This window comes from Podarcis tiliguerta (genome assembly GCF_965153285.1).
Source record: "Podarcis tiliguerta genome assembly, chromosome: 4".
In the NCBI taxonomy this organism is placed as follows: Eukaryota; Metazoa; Chordata; class Lepidosauria; order Squamata; family Lacertidae; genus Podarcis; species Podarcis tiliguerta.
In genome coordinates, this window is record NC_139537.1 from 59,048,612 (window position 1) to 59,061,502 (window position 12,891).

A 12,891-nucleotide genomic window follows, 5' to 3' on the forward strand; every position below is an offset into this window, starting at 1 on the left:
TGTAATTATAATCTCACAAAAATAATTTAATGTCCTATATACCCCCCCCCAGAAACTGTAGTTGAAATTGCCCATCACACATTGTTTAACAAAGCATCAGCCAAACACATATGAAGGCAGCTCAAGAAACAAGTGATTTCCAGGTTCTTTTATGGTTTGCTGTTTCATCATTTGTTTGGAAAAAGGGGTTAGTATTTGGCACTTAACTCATATCTTTGAAACCCAATGTTATCACACACTTAACACCCTAGGTCTGTGTCCATTCCATTGGCTTCCTAGGAAAAATACAGTTTATTCAGCCTGCCAAACACCTGCCCCCTGCAAGCTCTCCCCTCCCATTTTCCTCTGAAAGCTAAGCTCATGGAAATAAGCAGAATACATTGTATGAGAACAAGGCTGTCCCCTGTGCTAGCAGGGGAAAGCCTTGGCTTGCCAAATACGGTCCAAGCTACACTGTGCCTGTGCAAGTTATAAGGCTAAGACGTGGAGTTTTACATACCCTACTACCAAGTTCACATGTACAGAAGTTCTGACACAAACCAATATTCCAAATTGCTTTTGTCATTACATTTATCAACATGCTGAAACATTTAAAACCCAATCTACATTTAAGGGACAACGTTGTCAAGAGTATTCTAGAATTTACACCAAGTGCAGAATGTGCTGCAGCTTCAGAGACCATTGTTTTAGATTTTCATTGCACTTAATGAAAAGGCATTGATATTAAGTGTCCTATAAAGACCTAAAATCCTTTGAATTTCCAATGCTTAATGTTGTTTCCCAAGTGATCAAACACAAATATTCTGTAAGAGTGAAGACAAAGTCACATGAGACACACATGGAAACCATTTGAGCATGCACATTTCCTTTAGCTCCTAAGTGCACATACTTAGAAATACACATCAAACTTTCAAATCAGGCAATTTCATGTTAAGATTACACCAAGCCCTCTTTATTTACCAAAAATAATCTTTTGCATGAGATTTTATAGCAGGGAGTAAGCTATGTCATTTATCCACATAGGAGCTACTTTTTGCTGCCATTTTTGGGTACATTCCATCAATCTGAGGCATCTCAAAGAACAAGGCAGACTGGATCCAACACGTTCTTATGTCCAATTCATTTCAGAGATGTGCAAATCAAAACTCCTTCCAGATACAGGCAGCATTGGCAGCAGAAAAAATAATAATGTGGGGGACATATCTGGGAGGACCAGAGTGACCTTTGATGAAACCCTGTTACATTCAAGATTTGGAGGGGTTATTTGTCCTTGCTTGCCTTTTCTAATATAGTTCCCACTCCATTATTCTGTTCCTTTACAGCATTCCAATTTCAGCAAAAGGGATACAGAGAAAAATCTGATGGTGGTGGCAATGATGGTAACGGCGGAAAAGGGAACCAGGTTGTGAGCTGACAGGTGTTTCTACTGATATTTTTTTTTTAAGAAAAGAAACAATTCCCTCCAAAGATTGTAGAATGGATCACTTGAAAATGTGCCAGTTTAGCTTTGACATTTTTTGCTAGCAACTAGTGCTTTTGCTTTGATGCCTAAAAACCTACACTTGCACCCAAGAAGCAAAATGGTCACTGTCCAGAATGTGGCTATGCTAAGAAACGACCTTTGGTCCTGAACTTTCCCATTCCTACACCACCAGCTCCAACACATCCAGACAATGGAAAGGTTCATTTGGACTGAACCTGCTGCCCAAAGAAAGCATAACAAATGCATCCAAAACTATTTAATCTGTATCTTTACACCTTAACGTAGTACTTTGCATGTGGAGCTTCTTTGCTGCTTAGGTCTCTGGCTTGCTAATGTATAGGTGAAAGCACATATATTTCAATCTTAAATACACATTTGGAAAAATAATCTTGTTAATTAACTTGTGGCACTTTCAGGATTTAGGGTCCTCATTACTGATGGACAAAGCACATGAACAGAGGAGAATAAATCAGTTATTCAGGTTTTAGTGTAAGGAAAAAGCACCATTAACCGCTTCAATATTGGAAGAGTCTAAACTGATGACGATACAGACAGGCGTTGCTCCATTGGTCACTAGAGAGATAGCACTGGCAGACACCATTATGGGCAATTTTCTAGGAAATGGAAAAAGCCATCATGACTTTACAGATGTGCATACTGTGCTATGTTTTTGAACCGTACAGTTGACAATAATACAACCCTTTTCTTTGTGGCAATTTCTCATGTCGAAATGTATAAAACAGGTGATGATGGTGGAGGAAACGTTTGCATCCCAGTGTACATTTAAGTAGGGAACATGGGGCAGCAATGTTGTGTGTGTTCTTCATTCCACATTCAAGTCCTCTCCTATATATTCATGTTATTTTGACAATTAACCAAGTCAAAACAATCCCATGACATTGGAAGAGAGCACCAGATTCTCTTCGGATGCTGCAATCTCCTGGAAATCCATTAAGGAGCCTCATTTGCAATTACCTTAAATAGAAAACATATTGTCAGGTGTTGAATACTTCTTGCTGAAAACAAAATGCAATGTTTATGATTACTTTTTGAGGAGAGGTTTAGCTAAAGGCAGTTCTCTCTTTATCTTTTTTTGGGGTGTGTGTGGAGAAAGAAGAGGAAAGTTCATATGGGTTCTACCTCTGTAGAGAGAGGCAAACACAGTACAAAGAACAATTAGGGCTTAGTCCAGTCTCTGTCAAATCTTTTGGAACATAGCCTCAAGATTTGATTGTAGTAAAGAATACAAAAGATGGGTCTGATATTCAGAGGCAAAATCCAGTGGCAACTTCTCCTGCACAAGTCTCATTGAAATGATTAAGTTAAGCTATAGTAGGTAAATTCTGGATAGGAAGCCCATTCATGCCCCACAAGTCAGCTAAAGGTGAACTAATAAAGCTACTAAAATTCTGCAAATGTTTTTCTCTATATCATGGGAAGAACACTGCACATATCTACCACAAACCTACAAACCGCTGGTCGACTCTAAAGTGAATTATGGCTTCATAATATAAATTGCAATGGGCTCACTGCCTTGAAAAAATAAGACACCATCCATAGAATTTAGATTGTGCACTGAAACATACTGCACTAGTCCCATGCAGATGACACTCACCTGTCAGATCTACTGCAAGTACACAATCCATGAAATTCCCTCTGCTATTAGTAACATACTAAGGCATGTACACAAGCACAATTAACTTTATTCTCTACAGCATGGTACAGCCACTGTAGTGCCCTCCAGATTTTGTTGAACTTTAACTCCCATCAGCCCCAGCCATAAAGGTCAGACATCAGGAATTATGTGAATTGTAATCCATCAACATCTGGAAGGCACCATGTTGGCTATTTCTGTATGCTACATCACTCTAAAAAGGAGTAGTACTTGGGGTGGTTATGCTGCATGCGTATACTTTTTCCAGTAGTGATCCAGACTAATTAGCCCACCACATATTCTCCACAAGCTGCAAATGAAATGGAAGTTTATATCAAAATATTGAACCACCGTGATCTTTTCAAATGTGAGACCCTAATCTTATGACTAAGTTAGATCATCAATATAATTTGTTTGAGGGAAATTTAAAAACCAACTAGCCAACCAACCAACCAACAAAATTGCACACTCTTTTAGGAGACAAAATCTTTTTGATGTTAATGATGGTTTGACCTTAACAGTGTGCTTGAAATATCAGCAGGTCAGCTTTGTAGAGTTGAATTGGAAAAACAGCCTGTTTGGCTCACTCTAAGCATTTATTTGCTGGTCCAGAAAGTTCTAAAGATTTGTTCGTAATGTCTGAAAATGCTGATTTCTTAAAATAAATTATGTGGCTTTTGAGCTTTCAAAGGATAACTCGAATGCATAATTTTGTTGTAATAAGTAGAAAATCAGAACCTATAACCATGCTAAAAAAATAATCATGGCAGTGTGGCTGACAGCAGAAGTCCTACAGAAAATATTGGTTCCAGAGAATCTTAAATCAATGTCTTGAGAAGCTGTAGCTATTTGTGCCACTGTTTATTCAACACAGAACAAGAATACTGAAAACAAAAGGAAAACAAACTAGCAGTGATAACCTTGTAAAAATAAGCTAGTTCAAATAATAATAAACTAACCTGAGATGTACTTTGCTCCGATTAACATTAACAGGCTATTCATTATAAAAAAGCCCAAAGGCAGACTACAGAAGATACTAGTTTCACCTGATGTCATCCAGTAGGAGAGGTTCCAGTCAAGCAAATCAAAAGAGAGATACATGTAAATTGCAAGATTTAGGAATCACATAAATAAATAAAAATTACAAGAAAGCAGCAACATCTGCAAAATGCTACAGATAGTTTTAACACACAGTAATAATTAGAGCTGAGCCAAGCCTTTCCGCTAAGATATATTCCAACTTTGCATCCAATGTCAATATTCAATGTGATTTAGGCAAAGCCAATCAAATATTAATAAAGCAGACAATACAGAACTCCAAAACAAAGCTGATGTTAAGTATTTAAAAGATTCTTCTAGAGAGAATGCATGGGTGATGGAGGAGCACGTGCATGTGTGTCTCCACTCACATATATATTCATAAACACACACATGTTAATGTGCAATTTAAGAGCTACAGGCACAGGCCTGCACATGCAAGTCTCTCTTCAAAAGAGGAAGATTGCATGAACAAAGCCAAATGAATGTGCAGTGTCCCTTGGGTACCTCCTTCAAAGAATCTGTTTGCTCCATCATCATGCATACTACAACCTCAGTAAGCGGAATATATATCTACCACTACCCAGACTGCAATCAAAAGCACAAAATAGCAGTATTTACCGGTATTTCACCCAATGATCCCTTACAGATGTGCTAAAACCACTGGCTTACAATATAGTGCTATCTAATCTAGATTGTTTTATACATGGATACCAGGCAACAATATGGTCAAGAAGCAACTTCACTAGTTGAGCAGCATACATGCTGGGATAGCTCAGTCAGTAGAGCATTGGACTCTTAATCTCAGGGTTGTGGGTTTGAGCCCCATGTTGGGCAAAAAATTTCTGCATGGTAGGGGGTTGGACTAGATGACCCTCGTGGTCCATTCTAATGCTACAATTCTTTGTTTCTATGATTAAAGCTGCCTTCAGGAACAAAAACTTGCATCTAGTTCAATGGTTCTCAAGCATTTACATTCTAACCCACCTCACACCAATTTTGCTGATTAAGCAACAAGCTTTTCCTCTCTATATCAAAGATACCCTACTCAGCAGTGCGCCGCAACACACTCAAAATGCCATCCCTGACCTATTCAAACATTCTTGGACACAGCATGGAATACACAGCATGTATTCCATTATCGTCTTCTTGGTAAGTTATCAAAAGACTCAAGTAATAGCCTTCAAAACAATGAAGAGCTCGTCCAAAGTGCTCTGCAACCTCTTCCCTTGATTTGTACACAAAGAAAGCACCTAAGGTTTAGATCAGGGGTAGTCAACCTTTTTATACCTACCGCCCACTAATGCATCTTTCTTGATGGTAAAATTTCCTTACCGCCCACCAGTGCTGCAGTAACTTTTTTTAGCGCAAGTAGAAAGGAGGGTTGTTTTTTTAAAGTACTTAAATTTATCTTTTTATTTCTACTTTATGCATGTTTATAATGTTTTTAACTTTACGAAGTTCAATGTGAAAACAATTAAGTAATTTGAAATTACTTCTTGCTTTCTTTTTTATAAGATAACAAAACGTAACTTGCCAAAACATGAGCCACTCTAAACACTATGCTTCTGCCTGTCCCTGTTTTCTCTCCTCCTATTTTTTCCTTTTTTTCTTCCTTTTTTTCTATTTTTTTCTTCCTTTTGCTTTTCATCTCCTTTTTTACTCTTTTCTTTTACCTTCCTTATGGCAATGTCCAGAAGTAAGGCTGAGTTAGTTAGCACACTTATTATTATTAGTCAACAACAATTATCTCCTTCCCCTGCCTATAACTTTTCCTTTCCTTCTTTCTCCTATTTTACAAGTACTCTGCTCCGCTTCTGCCTGTCCCTGCTATCATGCATCAGCTCCCACTCCTCCCCTTGTGTTGCAAACATATTATAACATCGCCCCACCAATCGCTCTCCTGCGTTTAGATTATTTCCTTTTTTGGCGTATGGCACCACTTGGCAGAGCCAGTTACTTTCTTGATTACCTTATATCAAGCATGGCCAAACTTGGCCCTCCAGCTGTTTTGGGACTACAACTCCCATCATCCCTAGCTAACAGGACCGGTGGTCAGGGATGATGGGAATTGTAGTCCCAAAACTGCTGGAGGGCCAGAGTTTGGCCATGCCTGCCTTATACCAGGCCATACAAGATGGATACATTCACAGACCAAGCAAGGTGGATACATTCACAGGCAGAGTCACTGGATACTTTTCTACTGCAGCCTATGCCTATGGATGTACCCACTTGGTGCCTCAGAAACATAAGCAAGACACAAGTAAGGGGGGGGATTCAAACTTGGCTACCACACTTCCTCTTCCCGCGTATTACACTCGCTCGCGCTTTCATGCGTGTTTGTGCACTTGTACCCGACCACACTTCCTGCTAACCACCGAGTGCGAGAGAGATGAATAGAGCGTTCATCTCTCTCGATGGAAGGATTCAGCTTGTGCTGTAGAATCCCCTACTGCCCACCTGGAATTCTGAAACGCCCACTAGTGAGCGGTAGGGACTAGTGGACAACCCATGGTTTAGATCAGGGGTCGGCAAGCCTTACCTTGCCTGGGCAGGTTCACTGCCACAGAGCCCCGTCCGTGGGCCTGATCGCACGTCTGTGTCTGCACAGACACGATTTCCGGCCTCTGCACATGCACAGACACAATTTCTGGTGCTGCGGAAGTGAGTCCCTGCACTGCGCTGGTTTAGCGCAGCGCTCGGGGACTTGCCAAGCAGATGGCTCGTTTTGGGGGTGGCTCGAGGGCTGCTTGTGGCCCATGGGCCTTAGGTTGCCAACCCCTGGTTTAGATGATCCATGGTGCGTTTGATGCAGTTGCTCCAGGCCCCACAACACCCAGAGCCTGGTACCTCTTATACACACACCTCTATCCACCTTGCTACCCACTCCACCTCTTCACCTGTAAACTTTGTGGCTGCATGACAGGTCACAGCAGCTCCACTGCGATCGCAACGAATGCTTAGGGGTGCCACTTGTGAGAGTTAGAGAGACTACAGTATAAACAAAATAGTAGTAACCAGCAAGGCACGGTTTCTTGACCCTCACAAACCTCAGCTTTCACAGGAAAAAGAGAGGCTATGGCAACAGATAGTTATGGGGAGGATTCCTGCTGGAGCTATGGGAGAAGGAAATTGTTATCTTGAGGTGGAGGCACACCACAAAATGAGGGAGAGACTGTTTTTTTGTTGTTGTGAGGACTCACTCACCCAATACCATTCCAAAGTGTATGATGACTGCAGGGAGAGTTGTATAAATGACTTCCCTAGTTTGCATCTGAGATGAGGTGTGTGAGAGACACAGTATCTAAAGAGGGACTTTTATTTTTGTTTTTTTGGTGGGTGCCTTTATTAAACTTCATAGTGTAGCCTTCACCACCTTGCCACATCAAATTACTTAAAAGTTTAAGCTTGCTTGGAACACAGACAACAAGAGAAACTAGGTGGCCTTTGCTTTGATTTTTATCTAGGAAAGGTTTATGTTTCCTATGATCGACCAAAACAGTGACAAGTCTCCCTATCCCCTCACAACAACCTTATGAGATGGGCTGGGCTGATGGGCTGGGATACAGTGACTGGGCCCAAAGGTGACCAAGTGAGCTTTATGGCTAAGCAAGGATTTGAAACCAGACCTTCCCAATCAAACACTGCAATGACGATGCCTTTAGAACTACTTTGCAAAATAAGATAGCATGAGTTTGAAAGAAATGGGATCTCATAAAATGGCAGCCTTAGAGAAGACTTGAGTCGCTTGCTAGAACCTGAACAAAATACCCAAAGCTCCATGAAGGACAAAAAGAGAAAAGCAAATACGTTCTTTGATAAAAATCAAGGCTTCATAATTCATTTTGACTAGGAAAATATATATATAATTACATAGCATTTTTTCTGAAACTTAAGCTATTAAAACAGATTAATTTTCAGACTTCTATCTAGATCTTCAAAGGTGATATTACTTCTGAGTACACATGTGCAGGATAGCACTATAAAACTAATTAACTATGATTTCACTGAAATACTAACTTTAGAAATAGTTTCATGCTTTGCTTCTGGGCATTTCATTTGATTTAATTGTGAATAAAACACAACACCCTATAGAGCTGGTTTCTTCCTTGTTTTATTGTGCACATTCATGAGGAGAACCCTGATGCCCAAAACAGGAAACACAGATTTTGTTCTTCCTCAGTCTCAAATTCTTGTTCTATTGGTCTGGGTCTACGTTCATTGTGTGCTGCTATATTGATGGAATGAAAACATAAGACAGTGTCATTTTTCTAATCTCTGAATCAGCACAGAGGTTTCCATGTCTGCTAGCCATTGCTAAACTGCCTTTAAAGTGCACTGTCACTAAGGTGAGTTATAAATGCAGTATCTATGCAAGATAACTTAAGAGAATTAATATATACAGATACACACACACACAAAATCAGAACACAGAAAGAGCCAGTGAAGACCAAAGCTTAAGAACAGTGTAAGTGTCATTAGCATTGGATATCATTGGCATGGTTCACACATAAACACCATAGTTAATGTTCAAATACAGTAAAACCACCAAAGTCCCCGCTTTGTATTGGGGAGTCAAGAAACAAACTGGGCTCCCACTCCAGGATACTTTGGAGTGAAACAGACCATGAGCTTGTGTTCCTTTGTAATGAAAAGCCAAGGGTTATGATTTTTTGTGCTTGATGTAGAACAGCCAGGAGTGGGGGTAGAAACAAAACGGTGACCTTTAGCACCAGCATGCTGCCTGTTTATGCTAAACTATAGTTAACTATTGCTGAATGCTTGATGTGAACCAGACCACTAAATGCTGAGGCAAAAATAATAGTGTTCACCCTGGCACAGAACATCTAAGAAGGTGTGGTGGGCAAATATATACAGGGAGTGAATTCCATAGATAAGTGCAATCACAGAGAACACCCTCGCCAGAACACCCTCTGCTGCAGATCTAACCAGCACTGGCGATAGGTACCATTCCTTGTTCCATTGCTTCGGGGAGGGGACAACTAGAATAGAGACATCATCTGTGTGCACAGTGAAGGAACAAATCTAGGCTCCTGCTCAGTTAAGAGTAGCACCAAGTGATTATTTCCAACATTGGGGGAAAGGGTGTGTGTAAAAAGGTCAAGCTCACAGAGCTATTACCCCCATATTATCTTGAATGCCATCATGTTTAGTAGAGCACACTTGAATGAAGCAGCTGTTTCTGTTGCAAGATGGAGCCACAGGCTGGATGTACAGGACAAATCAGAGAGAACATTGTCCAGTATTTCTCAAATCTTCTCTCTATTCTTGGGAATACTATACCCTCTCTCCTATTACTGTGTTGCCCTCAACTTTTACTGTCTAGTAAGAACATGGACCTTTAAACTTGGGTTTCTTCTTTACATGCCTATTCTAATGAAGAAACAACAACCAGAAACTTTATTTACTTAACTAAAACTTCCTTCTGCAGCTGTTAAGGCTTTAAAGAAATAAAAAGCCATAGTATTCAGTAAGGGTCCAAGGACTCCTTCCACCCAGAAATCACGAAGTTTGAGAACCTTTGATCTAGTTTATGCAACTTCTTCCCGTTGGCTGAAGGAGCCAATATTTTATTATTTTCTCCAGATTTCATATTATAATGCATCTATAACAATCTAATGATAAAGCACAGAAGTATGTGCTTTATCATTGTATTTGGGGAAAAAAAGCTCAAATCAAATCATAACAGTTTAAGGCTAGAATTCTAAGCATACCTACCGGGGGGGGGGGGGGGGGCTGAAATCTAACTGAAAGAAATAGGACTTGCATCTCAAATTTGCATACTTAGGATATCATTACAGGCCAGCTCTTTAGTGTTACTTTGTAAATGACAATGACCTGATTCTCACATCACATTAAGCCATAGTTTAAAACAATTGGTTTACTCAATGCTAGTCCAACTCAGAGAAAACCCATTGAAGTTAATAGGCATGGCTAACTTAGGCTCAATAATTTCACTAGGTCTACACTTGAATTGAACTTAATTGGATACAAGCTTTGGTTTAATGTAAACAGAGTACTAACACATGCTGCTGAAAATTTCCTCTAGCACTCCCTCCCCCCTGCCCACCCCTCCAGCTGAGTCTGGACTCCAGAGTCTGCCTTGTTATATTGTCAGAATCTAGACTCATTGTTAGTTTCTCTTCAAGGATTGTTCTTGACTTACCACTGCCCATTCACCTTAAACCATAGTTTGTTTTGTTCTATGGATTAATGTAATGTGTGAATTGGGTCAATGAAATGCAGCGAAAGTTTAATATGTTCAACATATGTTCAACATATATTATTCATGTGACTTCAATAGCAATCTATATGTCTCAGAATTAGTAAATTTTGTTCAACACACACTTTTCTATTCTGGTTGTTATAAGCCAATGTGGGATTTCAGTCAATGTGGGATTGCAAGCCGCTTCTTGCCTTTTGCTGACACAGTAGATAGGACAGCTTCTCTTATTTAAAATTAATCCTACTTGATAGCATGGTATCCATAGATTGGTTCTACCCAATTTATTTACTATTCCCTACATGTGAGAATAAAGTCCCATAGAACCTCTGTTTCACTGGTTTCAAATAACTTTTTTAGCCACTCTATCTTTTTAGCATTTGTTCATATATAAACATGTTTCCGATTTGCAAAATGCATAGGTAATTCTGCTTAAGAACCTTTAGACTGAGCTCCTGATGCCATATAAAATTATCATTAAAATGTTAGCTCAGGCAGTCAAGAGGAAGCAGATAGCTATTATTTAGATGTTGCCAGGTGCCATAGAGTTTTCTCTAGTTTCTATATACTTGGCTAAAAGCATTTATAAATGAGTTGTTCCATAACCACCTGTTATGGAAGTTAGAATTGTTTAAAAAGCTGTGTATGTTCTTTGCTGCAGCCAGTTTAAAACTTTATCTTCAAACAAAATAGGTGAGAGGAGCCTCTGTTTACAAAAGCATTAATCACAAAAGGTGAATGACATTCTTCTAACAAAAACGCAGCCTAATTTTCACAAGCTAGGAATAATTGTAATGGCTTACCGTCTACTTGTGGTTCTGTTGTTTCCCAGCCCATTGACTTCTGAACAGCTTTCTTCCACCTGGTATAGCGATACTCGCTTTCTGAAACCGCAAGGAAATTTTTCATCCCAATTTCTAACCTCTCACACATATCCTGATGCAATGTTATCTACTCATATGAGATCTGACTGGTCTTGTTAGTCACATCTAGATAAGAGTCTCCTGAACTCTTTATCAAGTGACAACAACAGTCAAACAGAAGTGTAAAAAGCACCGTACTTTTAGCCCAGAACACACCCGCACTCACTCTACTAGTCTAATTTTACCAATGGAACAAACTGCACTAGTCCCTCTAAGTAATGTGAATTGGCCAAGGCCCAGCATGGGCTAATGAATGCCCAGATAATGGATAACGTATATGAGTTTCCTCCTTACCCTCAGGATTGATCTGTGGCTCAAAACGTTCACTGGTCACTGCTGTAAAGTCAGCAGGATTCAGACTCCAGACTCCCACTCCTTCTGCAGCTCCTGCTGCCATTGCTGCTCCCAGTGCAGTGGTTTCAGGCATGGATGGCTTTACTAATAAGCCAAAAATGAAGGCAGAGTGTTTATGGACTGCTTTACATAGCAAGGTATTTACAGGCTAATGAAGTAATCACATTTTAAGTGAAGTTAGAACACCAAGCAGCATGCTTGTTTTGTTTTCTCAATTTTCATCTTTTGATCTACAAAATGCCCCTCCTTATTTCTAGTTCTTCTAACTGGCTTAATGCAGAAAAATAAATGAGAATCTGAGTTAAAACCAAATATATATAGCTTATTAATTTTTTAAAAAAAGAGAGAGAGCAGCACTTAAGAAACAAAGTAGAGGAAATTGGTAACAGCTGTAAAGATCTTAATATCCTGGATGTTATTGCAATTAATTAACCCCAGGGTTATTTTGATTCCAGAGATTTTAATAAAAGATGAGTAAGGAGAAAGGGCAAGCTTGTGTCTTTTAAATAATATCTTCTTAAGTTTGAAATAGTGTGCGGGTCAAAGAATTCGCCCCACAACACATGTCCAAATTTAGAGTAGTATTCAACCAAGTTTTACTCATGAGTAAACCTGCTGAAAGTAACTGACCTCTTTTAGTACTGTTCATTAATTTTAATGGGATTTTTTCTTAGTAAAACTAAAGCTCATTCACACTTCCATTTGCCCTGCTGCTTCCCCAGTGGAAAATGCATGGTTTACAGCTGGATCGGACCAAATGGCAGCTGGGTTTTCTGTGGATTGCCATTTGTTGTGATTCAGTGCTAAACACCATGTTTCCCCAGGGAAAGCTGTGGGACAAACACAAAACTGTTCAGACCCATGCCTAGAAAGCATGGGACAAGCGAGAAACCTTTTGGACCAGTGCTTTCTAGGCAAAGGACAAGCAGAAAAGTGTGGACGAGCCCTTAGTTGAAGGCCCTCTAGTGTCTATTGCCTTGTATTACACTCATCCAATTTAATGTTTACACCCAACTCATTAGAACTACAGTATATAAAGGTCAACATATGCTGCTGGATTTTGAACTTTTACAGATGACCTCAAAAACAGAGTTGCATAGCGATATTTACTGAAACTGTCATGACACAAAGAGGACTTGGAAGACATACATAAAATAGAACCCACATAAGCCAGCACACTATTGTGAATCTCTGT

The 12,891-nt window shown here is 39.6% G+C and overlaps 1 protein-coding gene across 1 annotated transcript in view; it reads right to left on the reverse strand.

Annotated features, from left to right (window-relative positions):
* Positions 1-4,091: 4,091 nt before the first annotated feature.
* The window catches only part of GK (glycerol kinase), a gene marked incomplete at its 3' end in the record, with an annotated part of 35,171 nt that continues 26,371 nt past the window's right edge, over positions 4,092-12,891 (reverse strand). Inside the window, exons 16-18 of the mRNA XM_083438832.1 lie at positions 11,637-11,844; positions 11,223-11,303; positions 4,092-4,183 (exon numbers count right to left, since the gene is read on the reverse strand). Of these exons, the coding sequence (XP_083294958.1) occupies positions 4,092-4,183; positions 11,223-11,303; positions 11,637-11,844 (381 nt within the window). The remainder of the gene's footprint in view (positions 4,184-11,222; positions 11,304-11,636; positions 11,845-12,891) is intronic.